Here is a 25145-nt window from a genome sequence, read left to right as displayed (position 1 = left end):
GAGCGAGTTTTGAGTTTCTGTAAATCATTCAATATCAAAACACTTTTTCACATTCACAAAGGGGTTTCTGGCAGTGAAACTTAATAAGAGTGTCACTTGGAACAAAGGCGCAGTATCTAGAGTAGAGTATGAGACAGGGCCTATATGTGTCAATGACTAGATGCTCTGACTAAATTAGTTAAAAGCTAATGATATAGGAATGATAAGGGAAGTGCATGGATGGAGTAGAGATGAACATAAAAGGAAAAAAGGCATACTGAAATGCTGTCCCATCTTTCAGACCAGCCACTAAAATAATAGATAGTAAGGAAACGCTGAGAGAGTTCATTGCACTGCTAAGAAAACAGTATAAAAAAGTAAAATCAACTTTAATTTGTGCATCTTGTCCTGCCTACCAAAGCACTGCTGCTACCAAGAACAAAAGCCAGGTTTACGCAAATTTATGGTGATACTTGTCTCTAAAAATAAACATATCATGAGCCAGTGGAAACAAAGCTTGGGAAATGATGCTGAATATCCAAATAATTACTTGCTTCAAATCTCAGAGAGAGGAGAAGAGAAAAGCAGAAAAAGACAGAGAGACTGTGTGAGGGAGATAATGGAATAACACACAAGATAAATTAGTGTGAAGAGAGTTTACTCTAGAGACGTGAGGTGTGGACACAAAACACACAAAAACCCCCAAAAATATAAAAAAAACAATGGCTTATACAGTCTTTTGCAAAAGTTTGGCTACTAGTCAAATGATATATTTTGTGGATTTTCCAAGTGAAAATTAGTACACATCATCTACAAAGAACACACTTCTGCACGTTTAATGCACAAGTACTGTTTATTTGCTGAATGTAATATAATGGGAAAAACAGTAAAATGAGGCCTCTTGTTATTTTATGCTTTTCCTAATATGTTGAATTTAGCCAAATAAATAAATAAATAACCAACCCACAACAACAAAAAACAACAGAATGTTTGCTCTGAAATTTACAGTTCAATGCCATATTTAAGTGTGTTCTCTGTAAAGGACATTTTCATTTATTTTCACTAAGAAATAAAATATAATTAAACTAGGAGTGTTTAAACCTATGCATACAATTCTAGATTCAAAGAAAAATGTATTAAAGAAGATTTGTAGAATTGTGTCATTAAATATTTAGTGTAAAACCAATGAACAATTGGGGCACATGCTCAACATCAGAAATGAATTAGTTAGGAGTACATTTCAAAAGAGCCACAAGCATGGAAGCACAGCTATACACTTCCTCTTCAGTAACCACATCAGCAGACTCCAAAAGCGTAAACCTTCCTCCTTCTCACTACACCTAGGTGACGGGGAGGAGGGGCGTGCCTTTTTGTCCCATGGAGGCATGGAGGGAGGGGGCAGGATTGAGCTGAGAAAGAACTCTACCTTGAAGTTGCCTAAACCTCCCATCCAAGATGGAGTTGAAGCAGATGTTGGAGGTGCTGTAGCTCAGCCAGCGGGCACGCCTCATGCCCTGGGAGGAAAACGATGTTGAAGATGGAGGCGGGTGGGGAGGAGAGGGCCGGGTCAGACTTGGGGTGTAGGAGGACGATGAGGAGGAAGAGGAGAAGGCAGACAGGGTCAGGGGGGCTGCAGGTGGTGGGACATCCAGCAAGGTGCCATTCCTTTCAGGCAGATGCCCATTGGTCTTGGGTCCTATCTTGCTGTCAGGACGTTGAGCCCTGTAGACAGGAGGGGTGCTCCTGCTCCGGCTGGGGTTGGTACTGACCCGAATCGGCACCTCTTTTCCAGTAGAATATGCCCGGCTGCTGATCTCCCGTGTGACTACATTGGACCGAATAGTGCTGGCCTCTCTGCTGGTCTTCAAGCTGAGCTTGACCTCCCGTAGCCGACTCTGGCTAACCGGTACAGGGCGGAGGAGGCACGGGCTACTCATCCTCATTCGAAAAAGTCAGACAGACGCAGAGTGTCCTGCTTCCCTCCTTCCCTCTCTGATTCCTCCTCTTCTCTCTTTTACTCTGTCCTACTACACTATCCCTCTCTCTCTCTCTCTCTCTCGCTCCTGAGCAACACGCCTCTGCCTCTCCCAGGCAGCATGAGGAACAAAGTGGTTCTCCAGCGCCTCGCTCATGCATATAATATATCCTTGCTTGTTTCCTCCTCTCCACAAACTACCCCCCCAACCCCCCACACACAGCAATGATGTCATCAATTGGGAAACACAAGGCTTCATGATTTCAGACTGATTCACTAACACATGGGGTGTAAATCTCACCATAATTTCATAAATTTTTATTCAAAGATGATTCAACATGTCATGAAATCTTACATTTCTGTGACAAATTTATTTATAGTCTGAACTGCCAACTGCTGATTTATTAGCTGATTTTTATTAGTTTTTTCTAACATTTGAAACTCAGACTGTGAAGGGTAAATGAATGCATGATACATACTAGCACATCTCCAGTACTTTTTATTAGCTGAACTTACAATATAATTCTAAAATAATTTCTGTTTATTGCCAAACTGGCATTTTGATTTTTTTTCTTTTAAATTAGTTGCCTTTGAAATGAATCAATTACAATATTACACAGTATTTACACAGTAAACACAGTATTTATGTCATAACATTTCAACACAGATCTGGCAAAATAAAAACAATAAATTGGCCAATTGCTGATTCCATGCTCTGAGCAAAAATCTGCTGCTTCTGATTTTGGCTGATTCAGATCCTCCCAAATATATCTCGAGGAACTACTGAACTGTTTTCAGAGTGGTCAATAAAAACAACAGATAACAACAGACAGTACACAATAAAAACACTACAAAATATACCTTCAGAATTTTATTTTGGTCAAAAAACAGCTCTTGCAATATTATTTTAATCAATTATAATCGATTCTAATATTGCAAAGTGGGGTTGAATCTCTGCCTTCAGATTTGTGTATCAAGATGCATTTTTGCACCTATTAATTTAGAATTTACAAGACACTTTTAAACTTAAAAAAATGGGTATGAGATAACGAGCGTGAAAGTGTTTTTCTCACTTTGTGTGTGTTGATTGTGTATGTTGGAAATGTAATATCTCTGTTACCATGTGTAATAAGAAGTGTCTGTGTGAGGATAAGCTCAGACAAGTATGCCTACTGCCAAAGACACAGCAGTGGTACAGCACTTTGCTTCAGAAACCACCTTTAATTTATTTAATTTCCACTCAAAATGGCCATTAGGTACAATTTTTCAGAAGACAATTCTGAGGAGAATAAATATAAGATAACCCACTTGAATACGGAATGGGAACATCAAAGGAAAATAAGTGAAAAACCAGAAAAAATTATGAGAGAAAAGATAAGAGAAAATCAAGATCCAATCTTGCTTCAGGCAAAGGATGTGTAACTGTCAAGAAGCTTTTAGTAAAAAGAAAATGGACAAAAAGTAAGAAAATTCACAGATCAAACAAAGAAGCTGCTCAGAACAGTGCATTGACCATCCAGAATCCAGACCTCAACATCATTGATGTGTGTTTGGGATTACTTTGATTGTGAGAAGCAGAAAATGCAAACAACTTCAACTTTAAAAAGAATTTAGTTGTTGAAGCTTCTGAATCATTTTCTGTTAAATATGTTTTCTTTTTTCTGATGATGAAAAATGAATAGCTTAATGCTCTTTTTGACTTTAAATTAAGTAAATAAAGGGTGATGTCACGCACTTTACTGTACATGTCTACATAATGTGAAATACATGCCTTTCTCAGTTCATTCTGAAGATGCTGGGTTATTTACATGCAAAAAAGATCTGTCTGCTGCTCTCTCCATTTTTGCCTCCTTCTCTTGCTCTCTCTGCCTGTCTCTGGCAGGAAGCTCTAATTGAATTACAGAACGCAGAGAACGCATCAAACACCAGCTCACTTGGCATCATGTTCCAGCCTTAAAGACACAGACAATAGGAGCAACAAACCTACCAACAGAATTCTGACTGCAACATGGCTACTATTACTGTTTTAGGTATCCATACCTCTGTGCATTTTAATAGACAACAGCATGTCGCACAGTACCAGAAACCACATAAGCCAATTTGACATGGTTATACTTTTCATGGTGCTGAACTGCTGGCTATACGCTTCCATTGCTTGTTTGCGGCATTAAACTCACAGCTCCAGCCTAAAACTAGAGATAAACTTCATCACCATAAATCTGGCTGATACACATTGTGTACATTAATTTTTGGCCAAACAACAGTTTTAAAAAGCGTGTTACGTGTGGGCGCCTTGTGCGTGCTCGCTCTCCCTCTCTCTCTCGTGCTCCCTCGTTGGCTCTTTTCTCTCCTTTTCTGCGCCTGTCGATCTGTCTTTCACCTTATAGGTGGATCGGGGTGTCATTCATCATCCTCGTCGCGCTCGTCGCTTCCTGACCAATCAGAGGGCGCGTCCGGACCAGAGAGGGCGGGACTTCGTACTCAAAAGCTGCGCGGCAGCAGTTGTTCGGAAGCCTTCGGTTCGCTTGCTGTGTTTTCGCTGTGCTGCTCATTCTGCTAACGCTGTGTTGTAAAGTTTTGTGCCCCAGTTTGGCTTTGCTGTTTTGTGTAGTGCTGTTGTCGTTGTGAATCATTTGATATTGGTTGTCGTTATTGTCTCCCCCTTTCTTCCTACTGTGTTTGAGCTAGTCCAGTTCCTCAACATCCTGGCTTGTTGTCTTGTTGTTTTGTGATTTTGCTTCTATAGTGTACTGTGGATGTTCTTGAATTAAATCCGTTCTTCTGTATACTCTTGTTACTACTCTGTTGGCCATCTCCACCTACTCACACCACGCTTGTTACTGTCCCCACACCCTCCCTTGGACCGTAGCTATTTGTGGGAACGTAACACAGTTGTGTTTAATGAAGCGTGTTTAACGAAGGTAGCTCCAAAGTCTAGATGCTGCTGAACAAGTCAAGAAAATGCTTGATCACAGAGATAATAAAGTTAGAAAGAGGAACAGTAAACAAGAAGATGATCTAATAGTACAGAAACGTTTAAAGGGGAAAAAAAGAGATGAAAAACATGCAAATAAATTTTTATTAGTTATTAATTAATTTATTCTATACACTTAAGCTTGGACTGCTTTTTGAATGAGGTACAATACATAGCTGCCGGTCTGAATAGAGTTAATTTATGTACACCAGTTTTAAAGCCAGAGTATGCCAGCTTAATTCCACACAGTACAGACATGTTTGGGAAATTGTCATGTATAAATGAATTATAACTGGTGGTCGATTGTTTAAATAATGTCAAAGGGGACAGTGCATTACAACAACTAGGTGTATGTGAGTGTACACCAAATACAACACCAAATTCAAACATGGATCTTAAGTCACTTAATAATGCGTAATCATCACTTAACAACACTAATCCTAAGGGAATGGAATGGGGTATGGCATGGTTTTCTCATTTTATAAGGGGGGTCTGGCATCCCAGCTCAAATGTGAATCTGAAAAAATCAAAATCTGAAAAAAAAAATTACAAGAAAATGGGCCCTTTTGGGGCTTTTAGAAAGTTAGAAAAAGGTGAACGTGCAGAGGCTGAGCACTAGAAAGTATTCAGACAGCTAAGTTCCTGACAGTCTGAAGCCTATATCTTTGTAAAATTCTGAAGTCCTGCCTCTCTTTGTTAAGATTCAGCACAGACTAAAAGGTCGAGTGGCACAAAGGAAAATTTAGAAGCACACAGAGAACTTAAAAGGATTTTTTTTTTTTCCAAAATAAACTAGTTTAAAGTAGCACTATGTAACATTTGGGAAATGTATATTTACATGTGCAGAGGAACATTTTACATTGCCAGCTTTACCGAAGATCCCAGCAATTGGAGGTTCTCAAAGTTCTCAAAGAGAACTCATGTAAGTGAATTATATACTAGTCATCATATTTTCATCAGCATTATGCTGAATTTGCATTTGAGTCCTAAATATTAAGGCAGACCTTCTTTTTGAGTCTTTGTATGTGTGACGTTAATATGTAAAGACGTATGATTTTAAAAAACCCTGCAAAATCTGACCTGACACCTCTGACTTTTAAACTATTATTTCAGGCTTTACAGGTTGGCTTGTAGCGACGCACACACAAGTCTTATTTTGACATTGAGCTGAGAGTTCGGTCTTCCAATGAGTTTAATTCAAAACTTTCTCAGCTTTTGGAATGACAAAACAGTCCCAACTTCCATACAATCAGGACAGTGTGTGTCTGAACTATTCAGCTGATGTTTCTCAGCAAAACATCCTATCTTTGAATTGATCTGTGCAAAATTGTCAAACTTCAAATTATTATTTCCCTAAAATGCTTTGGGTAGTAGGGGTTTATTGATTCCTCACCATAGTGAATTAGCTGATGATGATGTTAATTATGGAAGATGTCTTTTAATTAAAAAGTCTTCTATAATGCTCTATTATGTTCATATGCTATGGGCTTTCCAACAGATAAAGGAGGGATCTGGTCATTGAACAGATCTGAATGATGGCAGCGCTATAATGGAAGCAAAGCAAGAAGAAAGAGCAGAAGGCACAACAGTTTGCTTTTTCAAAAAATCGATTGCTTCATCAATTACAGACAGAATTGTTACTTGAAGCTCTAATGTATATCACGTGTGAAGTGTAGGGTTTTGGAATCAAATATTCAGGCCAACTGTCTCTGTGTGAGATAACCCGGTCAGTGTAGCTGGGTTTCTGGAACACCTATGAGTCTATGGTATCATTCAGAGCTATTTTAAGGCCCCTTTCGCAGAGCACCCCACAAGTGTGGCAGCAATGACAGGCTCTCAGTACCCACAGAGCCAAGCCTTGGGTGTAGACAGGCAGGGCAGCTGTCCAGCCCCATCATACTGAGGCATGCTGGGCATGCGGCAGCGATCTCAGTGAGTGAAGGGGATGGGAGGTGGGGGGAGGGATGAGGGGAAAGGGTTCAGTCGCCTGGATTCATACTCTCATACCCAGAGTTACCCAGGTTAGAGGAAAATAATGTAGACCCACAAAAAGTCCAATGTACTAAACCTGGATACAGTAACATTAATGCTAATCTGTTCAATGTATTCCACACAGCAATACACTTACCAGTAATGTAGCATGTAAGGGAAAAAGTCTGGGAATGATCCATTAAAGAGAATACTATGACAAGCATATATATGCTTCGGTTTTCTATCATTTTGACAATGGCTCCAGAGAGATTTTAGTGATCATTCAAAATACCTTAAAGAAAAAGGTCTTCCTAAAAGGGCAGTTGTCCAGAACTCACCTGCAAGAGCTTTGATGCGTGAGCGCTCAAAGCGCCGGGCTGAGCTGTTGTCATTGTCCAGCTCTTCATCGGACAACTCAAAGCGTGTGTTGATGCGGCTATACTGCTGAGTGATCTCAGCATTGTCAAAGTCAGTGGTGGTGGTGGTAGTGGTCATGGCTGCTGGAGACAGAGAGGGGGACGAGAAGGCCAGAAGAACTCAGGACGAGGTGTACTGGGGCAAAGGACGGTCTGAAAAGAGAAACAAGACAGTGATTCATTTACTGCTTTTAAGTGGAACCACGGATAGGCCTCTAACTGACATTGCAACCTTGTCAGATGTGTAATATCCTACATTTAAATATACAAACATCTCGACTCTAAGATTATATTTCACTCTGAATAAATACTGCTTAAAATGCCTTCCAAACGCATGCTATTCATAGTACAAACAAAGGACCTAAAACACAAACAGTTATATGCAGAAGTCACACACAGTTTACTCTCTTATCTGCACTTATTGAACACATAAGTCTCCAAACCTTTGGTTGATGCTCATACGCTGGATTACAGCATGAGTAAACAATGTCTGGTTTTAGAGACTTAATAAAAATCAAATCAAATGTAGTCGATAAAGACACGCTTTAGTAGTTTTTTATTAGAGTTATGAGACTAATGTAGCAAACAATAATGAAAGCAGGTGGGAGCTGGAGGTTAGGGAATTGGCTGTGTTTCCCTGTTTGTGGGATTAAAAAGTGTCACTTATCTTATATCAAACCTCATGCCTACCTCATGAGTTAAGCAATCTCAAATAGACTTCAAAATCAAAATCTTTCAGTGGATGCTTTTTAGAGAATCATTTTTGGAAATGTGGGTGTGAAGAGCCTTTTTAAAGTTTTAAGAAACACCAGTTCTAAGAATGTAAGATTTGGAGACCTCTCTGGTGAAAATGCATGCAATATGCAGAAGAACATTGTGTCGTTACGTGTATGGTTATGCTTTGGACTCTTTCCCTAAGCGGATGAATCTGATATTTGCAAGTGTGCTAAATTAATATAATTCACTACTATAAGTCAAAACTAGTGAAGGACTCATGGCAGTGCACACATTTAGCCTGTTTTTATTTCTCCAGACTCAGTAATACTACTTGTTTTAATTTTAACATCTACATCTTAATTTAAACACCTTAAAGAATGATACTTTGCATTAGTAAGGAACATTTATATTATATAAGGGTCTTTAAAGGTTCTTACCACTCATGAATCTCTTTAGAAAACCAGAAATGTGGCTCTTCTACAGCATCAGTCAATAAACCCTTTGTGTGCTTATGTGTCTTTGAAACTACATACTGCTATCTTTAAAATGGACAAAATCACATGGCTACAAAAACCAGTAGCCTCAATTCAGGACCAGCGTGAAGGGATCACAGCCAATCATCATGGCCCACCAAACCCACTACATTTACATGCTTGTATAGCAGCAGGGGGCAAAAAACAATCAGCGATATCAAACTGTGCATGTTACCTATGAAAGGCTATATTGATAGGGTGCATTGAGAGAGCAGGGCATATTTCACTCTAAATAATATGATGTGGTTTCAGAGTTGAAAATGTTGCATTTAAGTGGATTCACCATTCAAAATAAGATTCAACCAGTTCACACACCCTATATGCTACATGTTGTGATGTATTGACTAAACTATGTAAAACTATCTAAATTGGACTTTTTAGCTATTCCTTTCATTTCCAGTGTGGCTAGTGTGTTTTTAAAGAACAAAACACTCTGCTGTCACACATGAGAACTCACCAAGCATTACAAACAAATAACATGAATCTTCACGACAACCCACATGCATCAAACAGTCCGCCATTTTCAGCATGCCATGTCCCTTGACTGGCTCAGAATGAGGGTGTGTGTGCGTGTGCCTCTGTGGAATGGTGGGTGAAGGTTAGCAGCTAAGATAGCTCATATCTTTGTGAGGCATGCCACACTTGTCTGGCCTTATCACCCCAACACAGGGGCTGGGCAACCCCTCTGAGTAAAACAACGTAGAACTCTACACACGTCTTCGTCACACGCTACGTTTGTTAGTGCTAATTTTCACATGTCTGCTGATGGTTCAAGCTTAAAACACAGCTCAAGAGCTGTGATCCAGACATGCGTATTCAGGACAGACTAAGGAACAAGTGCTATCAAATGACTTATCTAGAACCCCAATTGCTGGTCTATTTGGCTCCCAGCCACATTAGCTGTTCAACTAGCAACACTGCACTTGTTGGCTGCACAACTGCTAGGGTTCAAACGCTAGACTGGCTTCATGCTTTTTGAAAAACTGAACCAAATGTACTGTAAATACTCAACTACTCACAACTAAAAAATCTATATTTCGTGATATAGATGTACCTGTAACTTTAGCCACTTGAAAGGACTGCAAGTGGGCCCACACTTCAATTCCTCACTCTAATGGCTACATAATTTATATATTATTCTAATAGCAGTTACTGGATAATTTGTTGTGGTTACTGTATAAGTTGTAATACAAATAAGCCTACAGTTTAAAGAGTTAAAGAGAGTAAGACTGTTACATTTATCTGCAAAAGATCTCTCCTTTACAATTAGCATTTGGCTACTGGGCTCTACAAGAAGGAAAGGACAAAAGAGTCAATGTCTGTTGAGAGAAGGGGCCCTGGTGCTGCTCCTTCTCTTCTCTCCTACTCTCTCCTGTATCAGGAGCTTGCAGGGGGTTCGTTATCAGAGAATGACGCGCCCTCCCTCGGCGGGAATTCCCTTATCACAGCCCACAGGGCCCGCTCTTTATGCCTCTACATACGTTTACGCTCAAACACACAGCACGTGAGGTACCTCCGTCTATCTAGATGAGAGGAGCTTGTTTAACCTTTACAACATGAGAATGTCAATGGCAAGAAAGCAATTGAAGAAACAAAGAGAAGTAATCGTCAAGAGAAGTTCCGTCAGAGTTTGAAACAGGTATTATTTTAGGCTACATAAGCGATAAGTGCTGTCTGAAATCCATAACCACAAGCAGCAACATAATATGTACAGTGGGAAGGCACAGTGGATTATTTATGGCGTCTGTGAAGTTTGAAACTGGGCGTGACTCAATTACACTTGGTGTGTACGATGGTGGTGTACTTCTTCTTCAACAATGTTATTTACCAGCAAACAGGAAGGGAACTCCACTGATTTCTAAATTTTCTGCATAATTCAAATACTAAGATGTCTTTCAAACAGTCATTCACAAACAGTCATTCACAGAGGTTTGACATAAACTGGTGCCTTGTAGGGAAACTTCTTCAGATGTTTTTTTTTTTTTTTACAGTGGTAGAATTTGGATCCAGGGGTCATAATGTCTACAAAGGAAATATAGCCATACTGTTGGCAACCAGTGAACCCCATCTGTAGTGTTACATTAATAGTATTAATCTAAAAAATAAGTTTTCTTTGGGTGCTGTTTTGCCTTACAGTACCCTGCATATACTTCTCAAACATTCATTTTAATTTAAAAATTCAGGTTAGGCCAAAACTTCTGTTAAACAATGTCTCAGACTTCTAGGCAGCATATTCACAATCATCTCATAATAAGTAATAACTTTCTCAATTTCGGAACTTTTAACCGTTCTGATGTCTGGTTCCTCTCACCACCATTATGAACAATTCTGACTGTATAAGAGCAGATCATTTCACATTAAATAACTCTCAATGTTGGAAATAATTTAATTTTGCAGAAATGTTTAAAAAAGGGGTAAAATTTCATGTTAACACTCTTCAAAATCAGGGAGTATAAAGAGCTAAAGTCGAAATCAGAAACGGCCAAAAGAGCAGCAAAGTTACTAACAAAGAGCAATGTTTTAATAGGTGATGTATTGTTTTTCAGAAACCTGTGCAGTAGCAGGACTTAAACCTGGCCTTGAGGTTGCAGCTATTCCTGAAAACTGATTTAACAGCATGTGTGTATGGATCTGACAGAGGCTGCGAGCCAGTAGAACAGAAATGGAAGGACGATCAATAGAAAACTATTCCTGTTGTATATTTACTGTAATTCAGTGTGGATTTAGGCTGTGAACATTAGCGTGCAGAGTTTCCCTTATAAGGTGAGGCCTAGGCCGCACATTTAATTTCATTGTTATTTCAAAGGCTCAGTGACAGCACACAGCTGTTTTTCTTTCACTGATATTGTGAAGCTACACTGTTTATTTAAGAGAGAGAGAGAGAGAGAGAGAGAGAGAGAGAGAGAGAGACACTTCAGATCAGGCATGTGTAATAAACTGATTAACCTAGACAGTGAGGAAAAAGCATTACTGTATTTTGTAATATGAGATGTAATACATTGATCAACATGTAGCATCTGCCAGCATAGGAACAAATATGCTCCTTTGGGAACGCATTAACGCTAAATGCATATTCAATGGCATAATATTATTTAGTGTAGAAACAAGGTCTCTCAACCTTCCAACACATATAAGCTACGTACCAATGAACACTCATAAGAGAGCAACATTCTACAGGTCTGTAAGACGTTTCTTTTGGTTAATAATTTCAATAATAATTTGGGTAATCATTTCATAATAATAAGGGAGCTGCAGACAGAATGATAAGACGTAGCGCTAGCTAACGAATTATCTAGAGCGAGTAATTACATTACTTTAAGCCAGACTTAACTGACAATATAGGTGAACTTAGTCAGTTATAAACATAATACAATTCACTTAATTACATAAAACATCACATAATATTAAATGTATATGCACTCAACAGTCTGCGAAGGACAACTCTAGACATATAACGTTATTTTTAGCATCGTATATATGTATATTAAGTATTAGGTTAAGAAAAAAAATCAATTCAAAAAGTAACTTAGCTAACTACAAATATTAGCCGATTAGCCGAAGTATTACGTGCGTCTGCTAATGCTATGAGTTAATAACAATATTAAGGTTGCTAACGCTAAGTAAATATGAGGCATTTTTACCTGCCGTGCACACGAAGCTAAAGTCAGCTGCTTGTTTCATTTTTCCCGTTCCACCTTAAATGGTGCAGCAGTTCCATTCTGACGCCTGAGGATCTGATAAACCTTAGGCACCAGGACGTCACTGCTGCACCATTTAAGGTGGAACGGGAAATTCGAGCAAGAAACTGGCGAAAGAAGCCTCAGTCTCGTGAGCTTAACGGTCGAGAAGTTAGTCACACTTACCAAGACAATTTTAAAAAGTCTGGGGCAGGTTGGAGTCCTCGTTCTGTAGCCTTTTCTGAACAAAATCCTTTATTTCTGCGCTGATTAAAATCCCATGAGAGGCGCCGGGGTGCGGGTCAGGGTCGTGGTGGTAAAGGGGGCTGGGAGGGGGGCCTGCTGCTGCAACATGGAGCCTCTGGGCACGTAACGGCTCATTGCCCTGAGCCGCCGCTCGACCCACCCAGAGGGTTTAAAAATAAAGCGACGCGGAGAGCGCTGCCTCGCTGCGCACAGGACGCACATTCCTGTCCAGAGACACTGCCTTTAAATGGCAGATAGGCACTTTAGGACGCTACGCCCCAACCCACCCCCCCACCCACAAGGACGCTATGCTGTAGTGCCACTGCCCGCCCTTCTGTAGTCCGCTCTCACCTCTGAGGAGACCCTGCAGACCAACAGTGCACTGCGCGCGCCAAGTGTAACAATCAGCGGCCTTCAGATGGAGCTGCGTGGCATCAGGACTGAAGAGCAAAGTGGAGAGATGGGGCTGGAGAGTCTATTATGTCTGCCCTCTGACCCTTTCAGGAGCACTTCACACCCTCAGACTACATGTTTTTACTTAGATTAGATTAAGTGACCCTTATTAGTCCCACAATGGGGAAATTCCACCTCCGCATTTAACCCATCCGTGAAGCGAAACACCACATACACTTTAATGAGCACACACACACACACACACACACACACACACACACACACACACACACACACACACACACACACACTAGGGGGCAGTGAGCACACTTGCCCGGAGCGGTGGGCAGCCCAATCTGCAGTGCCCAGGGAGCAGTTGGGGGTTAGGTGTCTTGCTCGAGGACACCTCAGTCATGTGCTGCCGGCTCTGGGGATCGAACCGGTGACCTTCCAGTCACGAGGCTGGGTCCCTAACCTCCAGCCCATGACTGCCCCACCATTATAAATGATCAATAAAATAGTTGTACGTCTCTGAAGATATTAACAAAAAAATACAGTGAAAATGTTCAAAAAACAAATGCTATATATATATATATATATATATATATATATGAGATAATAAATAGGCCAAGAGACCACTTGCTTGTTTCTACACTCATTGCCCATTTTACCAGCTCCACTTACCATATAGGTGCATTTGTACAGCTCTGCATACCTTGTTAGTCCCCTTTCACTCTCTTCTTCAGTGGTCAGGACCCTCACAAGACCACCACAGAGCATGTATCACTGGAGTGCTGGATCATTCTCAACACTGTTACACTGATGTGGTGTGGTGGCGGTTAGTGCGTGTTGTGCTAGCATTAGTGAATCAGACAGAACAGCACTGCTGGAGTTTTTAAACACCTCAGTGTCATTGCTGGTCTAAGAACAGTCCACCAACCATAAATATCCAACCAACAACATCCTTGGTGCGACCAATGATGCAGGACAAGAGGACGAACTGTGCAGCAACAGACGAGCTACTGTTTCTGACTTCACGTCTACAAGGTGGACCAACAAATTAGAAGTGCCTAATAGGGTGGACAGTTAGTGGACACAGTGTTTAAAAATTCTAGCAGTTGATCCATTTGTACCAGCACAACACACACTAACACAACTCCAGCACTTCAGTGCCACTGCAGTGCTGAGAATGATCCACCACTCAAATGATATCCACTCTGTGGTGGTCCTGTGGGGTTCCTGACCAGTGAAGAACAGGGATAAAGGGAGCTAACAAAGTACACAGAGAAACAGATGGACCACAGTCTGCAAAAGAGATGCAAAAGCAGATTTGATTATTTGATCAGTGAAAAACCTACCTCGGCACTCGGTAAAGCCTATGTTTACATTCTTTTCCCCCTTCTCTGAATATCCAAACACACTCATATATACCAAAAAGCTGTAGGACAAACGCACAGGCTGAAGACTGCAACACCCAATATGTTATACTTTTTATCGCCTTTTAAAAAGCACTTCTACTTTTTGTCCATGATACAAAGAAAAACATGCATAAATTGGGAATTCCACAGATCTGCATAATACAACCATTAAGATGTAAAAAAGGCACAAAGTGGTTTGACATGAAACTTAGTCAGAATTGTACACAGTGATACTGATAGGAACCAGGCGTCTGAACAGTGTAATGCTTCTAAAAGCTATGTTACAGCAAGTCATGACTAATTGCTTTTGACTGTTTTGCCTAATGTCTGAGGCATTGTTTTGTGATAGTAAGGTAAAAGGGCTAAAATGAGGTTTTGGTCTAAAACATATTTTGAAAACACATTCACGTCAGAAACATACATGCAGGGTTTTGTAAGACAAAATAATATCCCTAAAATATGAATCGTATTGCAATTTCCTTTCATACCATGATACGCTATATAGACAAAAGTATTGGGACACCTACAGGAGTTTTATGACATCACATTCTAAATCCATACGTATTAATATGTTGTTGGTCCCCCTTCACAGCAATAACATTTTCCACTCTTCTGAGAAGCTTTTTACAAGATTTTGTCTGTCTCTCTTTGGGAATTTTTACCCATTCCTCCAGAAGAGCATTTGTGAAGTCATTCACTGGTGTTGGATAAGAGGGCCTGGCTCGCAATCTGTGTTCGTCTCTAGTTCATCCCAAAGGTGTTCGATGAGGTTGAGGTCAGGGTTTTGTGTGGGCCAGTCAAGTTCTTTTACACTAAACTCACCCGGCCATGCCTTTACGGACCATGCTTTGTGCACTGGGGCTCAGTCATGTTGGAACAGAAAAGGGCCTTCCCCCAAACTGTTTCCAAAAAGTTGGAAACATAAAATTGCCCAAAATGTCTTGGTCTGCTGAAGCATTAACATTTCCCTTCATTGGAACTAAGGGGCCTAGACCAAACCCTGAAAACTACATAGTATTATCCCTCCTCCACCAAACTTTACAGTTGGCTCAATGTAGTCAGGCAGGTAACGTTCTCCTGGCATTCACCAAACCCAGACTCATCCAACAGACTGCCAGATAGAGAAGCATGATTGGTCACACTACAGAACGTGTTTTCCAGATTCCAGTCACTGCATTCTTTACACCACTTCACTCCGCATTTGGCAGTGTGCATTTTGATCTTAGGCTTGTGTATAGATGCTTGGCCAAACCCATTTTGTGAAGCTCCTGATGTACAGTTCTTTTGCTGATGTTGCTTCCAGAGGCAATTTGTAACTCTTTAATGAGTGATTGTTTAACAGAGGATATGCACTGTGTGCATCAGCACATACCAGCCCCACTCTGTGAGTTTGTGTTGTCTACTGCTCTGTGGATAGGCTGTGCTTGCTCCAAGATGCTTCCATTTCACAATTACAGCACTTACAGTTAACTGTCTGCTCTTTTGAAGCATCAAAAGCTATTTTAGTGCTAATGGTGACACCTTGTGGAGAACTGTAGACTGCTAAACATGAGTATGTTACAATTCAATTACGTGAGGTGCTTGGCATCTACAAATTATCATACTGAAGTCCAAATTGCTTATTCAGTGTCTAAATCTTGTCATATAGGGGGAAATTTACCAACTGCCGAGTCTCCATTAGTGGTCCAATGGTGTGTGATAGAATGTGCCTTATATAGACAGACCTCTGAGAAAATGTAGAACATTTGAATTAGAACATTGGAAATTAGACTGTACACAAACAGCATGTACACTCATACACCACATCACTGCTACTTAGACCATTTTGTCTATGGAAGAACTCTATATGAAAACAGACAATGAACAAAGTAGTTCAGAAAAAGTCAAATATATTTAAGAAAATAATATTTTTGCATATAAATTAAATGTCAGTAAAATAATTTTACTTTGACAAAAGTATAAAAAACATTAAAAAATATTTAAACCAACCACAAGAAAAGTCAACAAAAAATAATTATTATTTTACATTAAATGTGACACAGATTAGATATCATAATTATTGTGTCAGGTTGCCTTTTTGCAAAATAATATAAATCTAACAAAGGAACAGATAACAGAGATTACAAGAAAACTATTATTCTTTCTGTTTTAGTGGAAACAGAATGCTTCAGGTCCTTCATCTTGGGCTCCAGACAGAACCGCTGTACTACTCACATTCTACAGTGCATAAAACAACTCCAGAAAAAAAACAAAAAGTCATTCTTGATCTTATCTATAAAGCGTTCATAGCTATAGTGTATATTGCCATTATTGCAGGCAGTTTCCAGTCAGCACTACCTTAATATGCTTGAGCAATGAAAGTGAATGAGCTCCTTCATTTTAATTAAAGCATGCATGTTTTGAATAGAACTGATTGTCTCCTAATGAATCAAATAATGACAGAGATTGGGGGTGTATTTTATGCCATGACACCATTGATCAGATTTGACCAATTATGCTAGACAGACATCCTTGCTTGACTGCCCCTCACACGTTTTTTAAAGTCAGATACATGCAGAGTTGGATGTTTCAAAAGCAAACTGTCTTGTTTTTGATATAAACTCTTTTCATCCCAAGGGCTGATTCTATTTCAGTTGTTCTACATACTCACTGACATTTACATTTTGCCATTTTTCTGACACCGTGGCCCAGAGCAAGTTGCACTGTTCAAATGCACAAAGTTGTCCTGAAGCAACTTTAGGGCTATTGCCTGGAAATTGTGTTCAACACTGCAAAGACTGAAGATACAGATACCCAAAGGAGTACAAGCTTACAAAAACCATTGTATTTCTTAAAAGGAAAAAGGAAATACTGAAAAAGTAATTAAATAGACAACTGCTATTTAAAGTGCACTCTTAAAAATGAAGGTGCCAAAAAGGGTCTGTTGTGCAATGTCATAAACCACTTTTGATTACCTAAAAAACGTTTAGTAGATGATTCTTCAGAGAATCATTTTTGTACATTTAAATTGAATAGCTTCACCAAAAATCTCACTTTTTCAAACGTGGTCCTTTAAGGAAAGAAAATGGTTCTTCTATGGCATCACACAAAGAACCATTTGTGGCACCTTTTTTTATTTTTTTAAAAGTGTTGTTTAAAATCCTCCTTATTAAAAAGTCCTTATTATGAGAATCCTTCTCAGCATCATATCATAGCTTTAGTGCAGGAAGTTGGTCCTTTTAGGCTAGAAGTGTGCTCTACCTAATATTAAATCACTTTATCAAACTACAGTGGACATGCATTGTGCATGCAGAAGCACTGTACTGCATATTATACATTCTGACACGCTCAGGCGTCTTTTCTGTTAAATTCAAGTTTCACATATTTGAGCTTAATTGTGGAAGCTCCGTTTAACTAGCTTCATAACACTATAATGCTATGCACCTACAGAATACTGGACTGATCTGATCCAAATATGCCTAATTTTGATTTGCAGAGCTATTAACAAAGTTATTTATGTCAAGTATGTTTCATAAGTAACGTATGAGAACAAATAGAAGAAATGCAAATGATGCTTCAGCATTAAAACTCCTGTACACACTTTGGTATAAGGAAGCACCATAAAGTATACAAAACTCTAAAAAAGCACACATATAAAACACAAATAATTTCAGACAAACATACAATCAGTGCACTGTGAAAAAAAAAAACAGGTCAAGGAAAAACAACGAGGTGCAAATTTTAGCAAAGACATACGGAATAAGTGCTCACTGCTATGAGGAACCTAGAGTGTCAGGAGAAGGAGAAAAAGGAATCGAGGTCCGCAATTACAGCTGCCTGCTTTCTAGCCACTGTGCTCAGCAACCTCTGAGGCAGGGACGGAGTGCCTAAATCCACCTGTGGAGGGAGACACATTGTTCATTGCAAAAAAATATATTTTTAAGCCCTTTAACATCACATCTCTCCACATTCTTAGACTTAATAATAAGTCTGGACACTTTGGCAGTGCCTGGAATGTTACTGGTGTAGCCAAATGAAAAAATACATCAGATAGGAGGAGTATGGAGCATAGATAGAAAGGATTGAAAGTGCACCTGCAGCAGATAGATAACTATGACCACATTCTGCCCTTGTCGCCGACTGGGCTGAAGGATCCAGGCACTGGGAAGCATCTCTCCACGTATTGTGTCCACACTGGGGCGAGGGAGAGACTCCTCAAACACAGACTGTATGGCCAACACCCACATATCATCCTGATTTGGTAGGAGAGGGGTGGAGGGTTGGAGAGGGTGATGAGATGAGTAACAAATCTGTTTTTCATAAACAAAACCTACACTAAACATGAAGGTAAGTAAATCAATAAGCCACCTGAGGCCTTGCATTACAGTAAATAAAAAGCAATTGTGCATTAAAGGGATTGCTTACTAATTGTCACTTCATAATTAATAATACACACAATAAACAGTTCTTTCAAATGTAATTTGTTTATAGCAGGGTATTGTTGCCAAGCAATTATGGGCTATGGGCAAATGAAATGACACTGCATGAGAAGAAGTCTTGAGGCTGCCAGTCTTCTGATGTCAATTCAGTGCACAGTAGTGTTATCTTGCATGTGGCAACAGTCTTATTTCTGCTCCTTATTGACCTAGTAATTCAGGGGATCCAGCAGCATTCCAAGTAAAAAATGTCCAACAAAAAAATGCAGCATCATTTTAGTTTACCACACGACACAACAGCAGCAATTTCTCAAAATGTCATTCATTTCTGTCACAGAGAAAAACACTTTAAACCATATTTGTTATTTCATTTTAATTCAACAATAAAACTAATTTTCACTAGCTTAATGTGATTTCCAGTGTTGTGTTACCATCAAACTAAGAGTCACACATTTTTACGTTTCCCCACACTGGGTTTAACACCACTTTAGGTGGATCAAACCAAAAACACAGACATTTGAGGCATGTAAGACATTCAAGTAAAATGATTCTTTACCTTTTGGCTTTTATCCCATCTAACCAGCTATTTTTTGCCAAGTTATTAAGAAAATAAGAGAATTGTTGTTTGTTTAAACAAAATCAGATTCATACATCCATCAGGACAACTGGTGTAGTGTAACATTCCATACATAACCCAATGGTATTTAGAGACTTGACGCAATAATACAGAATTGAACTGTTGTGAGGTGAACTGTAGGTGTATGTATATCGTGTATTTTAACAATGTAATTTACGCAACTCAGCCAATCAGATTTTAAGACTGGAACTACCCATTTTGTAAGTTCCATTTTCTGTCACCAAATCTTAACATGACATGATATGAACACTGCTATGCTTCAGTAAAGTCAGTTGGTACAAAAAGAAAGCATGCAGCAAGCATGCTTAAGGATAGCTCTGTATAATCCTCAAAGCTCGATTCAGATTGTTAAGCAGATGGTAGAGCAACTGAATACGAGGGAGAATACGCACCTGTTTGGACTCAGTGCTCAGGCAACAAAAATCCCGTGGCTGTTTCAGCTCACAGTTGGATGGATCAGTCAACAGGTAGACTAATGAAAGCAACAGAATCATTAGCTACAAACAGCAAGTATTCTCACATTCCCTTGAATAAGATTTTCCTTGTCACTTGTGGTCTGTTACCTAGTTGTGTGCTGTCGTCAAGTGGTCGCGTCCAGGCAGACTTGAGAGACTCGTTATAGAGATGCGTTTTGGAGTGGTCTCGGATCAAACACCACAGACTGGCCAAGGGTCTCTCTAGCTCTACTGCACCCAGAAACCCATGAGCTGAGGGTCTAGAGGAGGGCCTATGGAAGGTATGGACCCCTCGCTCCATACCCTGATACCTAGATAATAACAGGATGGTGGAAATCACCTTGGGTTGAACATTGCAAAAAATAATATGATCTCAATATAGAATGTTATAAGTTATATATAATATCTATTATAAGAATACTACTCAAGATTATTCAACCTATTTCTAAAAACATTACTTAAAAAATAAAAGCAAAAATGCCCAGAAACTGGCTGAATTATATTATAATTTTCTTGTAGCATTCTTATTAAAGGAAGCATTAGACGCACTGGCTAGATTCATGATTTTTACTTGCTAATATGTTAATTTTGCAGTGTACATGTTTATATTATGTGATATACTTCACATCACTGACCTCCAGCCAGCTGTAGCCTTCCCTGCCAGGAGATTCTTCAGGTCTCCACCAGAGGCTAACTGAACCTGAGAAACAAAAACTTAAATGAAGCCTTAGTTGCACATTTCATATCACTCAATTGCTATTCAAAGTTGGACAGGTTAAAAAATATTATTCCAAAACCTGTTATATACCTCTGATATAGCACTAGCAAGAGTGCAGTCTGCAATGTCTTGGTATGATGTAGAAAGAGATGAGGGTGAGCCGAAAGAAAAGGTGCGCTGCCGTGCAGGGGGAGATGACGGAGGGGAGGAGGACAGATGCTCAAATCCAGAGGAGGAGGTGTCCAGGCGAATATCTGAGGAGAATTTCTGCTTAAATCAAATTCAAAATGCACAACTAGAGCTTCTTCAAAGGACACCACTTACCCTGAGCTGATAGCCATGCACGCGGGGCCTTTAAGCTCTGAGATGGGATCATGGGGGGTCGAGTCCTGACTCTCAATCCTACCTCTGAGACTCCAGTGATCTGAGGAACATAGCCAAAGAAAACAGCATCTTTAAAGGGGTCATGTTCTACATTTTTCTTGCATTTTATTTTATACATTACTATTTCCCAACCTTTTCAGAATAAAAAAGGATTTTGCTACTATTTATTTGTACATTTTATAACCTTGTTCAAAAAAACCAGTCCAGGCTAAAAAATGTAGAACAAACTATTAAGCTTGGATGTACTCATTTGAAAAATACATTTACAATAGCTTGGATTATGTGGTAGGCTGTAGTGATTCATTTGCTTGCCAACAGCCATGAACAGCACAACATTTAATAGTTTTCTCCACACCTTCTGCTCAGGTAACTCTGCTACAAACTATCTGTAGTTTCAACATTTCTACCCAGGGTATATTTTGTTTTTTCCATCTGAATTTACATGACCAAATTGTAAGGCAAATTATTCAGTAACTGCATGAAATAAATGTAATTACTTATTTTCTTTCTTTCTTTGTTTCCTTCAAAAGTTCCCCTCAAATTAACAGAAATGTGTTTTATGATGATACACATATTGCTACATGCTTACAATTTACTGCTGAAAGACAAAAATCTTAGACACTTTGTATTTTTTTTATAATAATATTTTTTACAGCGAAGATCACTGAAGAGACAACATCTGTTTATAGTTTATAGCCCAGATTTGTGAAAAATGGGTTAACTTTCAGTAGACAAAAAAAGGTTCAGCTTCTTTTATTATAAGGGTTTAAATTTCATTACCCATCTATTTGACAGAAAAGAAGACAGTTTCAACTCTCATATGACAACCACTTATGAAATATGAAGAATATGACAAAGTGCGTTTTGGAACCACCGGTGGTCTCAAGGAATTGAAGAGGTTAACATCAATGGGTGAAATAAAATGCTTAGCCAATGTGGGTGGTCATATGTAAGTCTTGGTTGTGACATCACAACCATAAGGAATCCAAAAAGCATGTTCATAAAGTATGTTAAAACAGCATGTTTGAAACAGTACATCAAATCTTACTTAAAAACAATAATACAGATGTATTTTCCATGATACATGCTTGTAAATGCTGTTCATCGGTTATTAGTGATATTGGTGGTATTCTGCTTGTTTTTTGGGTTTTTTGTCTCACCTGTATTGATGGTGAGGTACTGTCTTTCAGTACAGCTGCATTGCTGCTGTTGTAGCCAGATGTAGGTCCAGAGGAGAGACTTAGATTGGAACCAGTGCACAAGGTGCTGTTGCTGAAACGTGTGTGGCGTCTCAGGTCATCCTACATGTATAACGGGAAAATTGATCCCAGGTAGGGAAAAAAAATTTACTGTAATAGTAAATACTAACATAGCCGCAATGTAGTACTACCATAGCTTTTCTTAAATTTAACAGTATACTGTCTCAAAAACAACATTAACATTAATATTAAACATGGATTAGGATGAACAAAAGGTCAACAAAGAACAACAACAAACAAAGAGCCAGATTCATAAAAGGACCGCCAAATGTACCATGATGTTAAGAACATTGTGGTAAAATTTGTTCATTCATAAAGCAGGATTACAGGCCAGCTTGAGAGCTTGCTTGTTGTGAGGCGTAGATGTGCTATTATCTCATTTACATATAATGGAACACTATATAATGCCTAAACCACTCTGGCGGTAATTTTTCAGATAGGAAGATGACATGGACTAAATGACATTTCTGAAGTGTTTCCAGACATGTTTGGCTCCACATGCAAATAGCCAACAATAAACAGATTAACCACTGTATTTAAAAAGCACGTCTTGATCTGTTTGGACTGAGCATCACAGTAAACCTTCTACCTTCTTGCTTGAGATTTTACATTGGAAGATTTAACTGACACTGTACTCAAAACAGCCTCTTCTTCCTGCATCAAATTCAGTGTTTTGAGAATCCACCTCATGTAGATGGAAACTAGGTTTTGCCTATAATCCAAATAGATGAGTACATACCAAAAGACACAAGTCAAGATTCTAGTTACATGTTTGAATTGATTTTAATGTAAACAGTTTTAGTTTTTAATCTTATTTTTTCATTTACAATGGATCTTACAAAACAATTATTACATGTGTGAAAATAACATTTACTAGTAAAAATTCACTTCTTACTAGCCAAAATTAATTTTACTCGAGGAATTTTAATTCTCCACATGTTCCAAAAATAGGAATTAAAAGCAACAAAGGCTGGCCACAGTAATTCGATTTTCAGCATGTCAATATTAATTTTGTATTATAATAAAAATATCACACATTAAACCTTAATTCATGTTAATAAAAATTGTTACTGCAATTATAATGAGTCAGAAAAAGGCTTGGATTCTTTCACAGAATATTGGTTTACTTTGTTTCTTTGATCGTATCTTTTTTGGCAGCTTTTTTTTCCCCCTCTGGGTGGCTGCATTTTTTGTACTCACCTTCACAGCCTGTGCAAGAGCCTGTTGCTGTAATCTCCTTTTCTCTTGCTCTGTCCTCTCACGAAGCCGTTCTCGTGCTCGGGCAATCTCTGTTCTCGCTTCCTCTCGTGCTCGACCGTAGTCACGCAGCAGCAGCTCAATATCAGAAGGACACTGACCTTCCCTTCTTGGTGGATCAGGAACTCTGGGAAGGGACATTTTGGTTGATTATTTAAAATAAAGAGTGAGTGAGTGAGTGAGTGAGTGAGTGAGTGAGTGAGTGAGTGAGTGAGTGAGTGAGTGAGTGAGTGAGTGAGTGAGACAGAAATTCACCTGCTCATCTGCACTACTTCTTGGCGGAGCTGCTGCAGATATTCTCTCCGTCGACTTGGCAGATCTGAGGGTCTTTGAGACTTCTCTGTCTCGTGACTTGATGAGTTAGGGTGCTTGCTGGGGCTAAGGCTTCGAGCCCGGCGGCAGCTTTGTAGACGAGCTTCTCTCTCCTTCCTCAAACCATCAATACTCCTCCTGTGCCTGAGGAAGTACAGAGAATACTGACTCTTAGCTGTAGAAATCAGAATCTTATTTCTATTACAGTAAGTAACAGAAATACTTCATAACATTGCATAAAACTGAACATATGACATTATTATTGCTAGTACTCATTGGTTACAGACAAAAACTGTGTTCCCTAATATTTTTAGGTGAATATGAATCAGACCTCATAATACATTTTCCTTCCATACTCTGGTATCATGGTGGGTCTCTGAGCTGGCTGATTGTTTTGCTCAATGATAGGTGAATATAGCCTGTCACTTTTGCTGGACCTTATAATATTATGCAACACAGTAAGCACTAATAAATAATGGAATGTTTTCTAACTCCGCTAATGTTGTTTGGCAGCTACCAAGTGCGGCATGAAGCACTTCATCACGCTGAAGTAATCAAAGTTGTGAAAGGAGGTCTGGTTCAATGGGTTTAGATGCAAATTTGTTTAGCCTCTAAATGATGTAAAAGTAGCCTCTAAAATACAAGAGACCTCTGAGCAACACAGAGCATAGTTGCTCATTTTCTGTTCTTAGACACGTGATTTATTCATGCATTGTTTTCAGATGACGGCAAATTATTTCGGCCATGTCTCGAAATATTTAAAAGCAACTCTAACGGGGCTCAAAATATTTAAAACAGTGAGTTGTATCTACAACTCCAGCTTCTGAACGAGGTTGTGAAACTCTCCCTGCTCTTTTTACTTTTCCAGAATGGAAAGAAGCTCAATCAGTTTTAGTTTGCCTTTTTTGTGGGGAGCAAGAATATGACACTTGATACTCATTGCTGTATTTTTTGTAACTATTTATGCATGATACACAAATTTCATACGAATGTAAACACAGTGACTAATAAATGAGGTAAAAAAAACAGCAGTGCCACTGTGGCCCACTGGTTGAAAACTACTGTTTAAATAAATCAAATTACCCTGTCAAAGACAATTTGATCAACTTACACAAATACTGAATAGGCTACATTTTATAATAATAATAATTATTTTTTTATCATTAATTATGATGACGCAATCATCATCATGTGCTGGTAAAGAAGTACTAGCTGTCATCCATGCATTTGTTTGGTAATTCACTACATAACTCTGGACATGGTGTATCCACTGCTACACCATGAATGAATTCATGAGCACATGATGCACCTATTGAGCATATATAGTTACTCACTGGTGTTATTTAACATGTTATTAGGTTTTCGTAAGAGCTGTGTCTCATATATATATATATATATATATATATATA

At 39.1% G+C, this 25145-nt stretch overlaps 2 protein-coding genes across 4 annotated transcripts in view; both read right to left on the bottom strand.

The window, feature by feature from the left end:
* sptb (spectrin, beta, erythrocytic) overlaps nucleotides 1-12716 on the bottom strand; it is a 34790-nt gene extending 22074 nt beyond the window's left edge. Inside the window, exons 1-2 of one of the 2 annotated variants that reach the window (XM_017694523.1) lie at nucleotides 12429-12716; nucleotides 7238-7468 (exon numbers count right to left, since the gene is read on the bottom strand). In XM_017694523.1, the coding sequence (XP_017550012.1) occupies nucleotides 7238-7394 (157 nt within the window). In that variant the 5' untranslated portion in view covers nucleotides 7395-7468; nucleotides 12429-12716. Of the gene's footprint in view, nucleotides 1-1405; nucleotides 2007-7237; nucleotides 7469-12428 lie in introns of those variants that run through there. The other variant, XM_037541958.1, reaches the window with a different exon arrangement.
* Nucleotides 12717-16290: 3574 nt separating this feature from the next.
* The window catches only part of stard9 (StAR-related lipid transfer (START) domain containing 9), a 55307-nt gene continuing 46452 nt past the window's right edge, over nucleotides 16291-25145 (bottom strand). For both annotated transcript variants that reach the window (XM_037541878.1, XM_017694521.2), the window contains 10 exons: nucleotides 23680-23880; nucleotides 23368-23551; nucleotides 22069-22209; nucleotides 20849-20948; nucleotides 20615-20778; nucleotides 20442-20506; nucleotides 19915-20117; nucleotides 19744-19823; nucleotides 18373-18531; nucleotides 16291-18175 (listed from right to left, as the gene is read on the bottom strand). In XM_037541878.1, the coding sequence (XP_037397775.1) occupies nucleotides 18071-18175; nucleotides 18373-18531; nucleotides 19744-19823; nucleotides 19915-20117; nucleotides 20442-20506; nucleotides 20615-20778; nucleotides 20849-20948; nucleotides 22069-22209; nucleotides 23368-23551; nucleotides 23680-23880 (1402 nt within the window). In that variant the 3' untranslated portion in view covers nucleotides 16291-18070. The remainder of the gene's footprint in view (nucleotides 18176-18372; nucleotides 18532-19743; nucleotides 19824-19914; nucleotides 20118-20441; nucleotides 20507-20614; nucleotides 20779-20848; nucleotides 20949-22068; nucleotides 22210-23367; nucleotides 23552-23679; nucleotides 23881-25145) is intronic.

The sequence above is a fragment of the Pygocentrus nattereri genome, chromosome 10, assembly GCF_015220715.1.
Source record: "Pygocentrus nattereri isolate fPygNat1 chromosome 10, fPygNat1.pri, whole genome shotgun sequence".
Taxonomy (NCBI): Eukaryota; Metazoa; Chordata; class Actinopteri; order Characiformes; family Serrasalmidae; genus Pygocentrus; species Pygocentrus nattereri.
The sequence above is the reverse complement of the archived record's forward strand: the minus strand, read 5'-3'. Positions and strand labels throughout refer to the sequence as shown.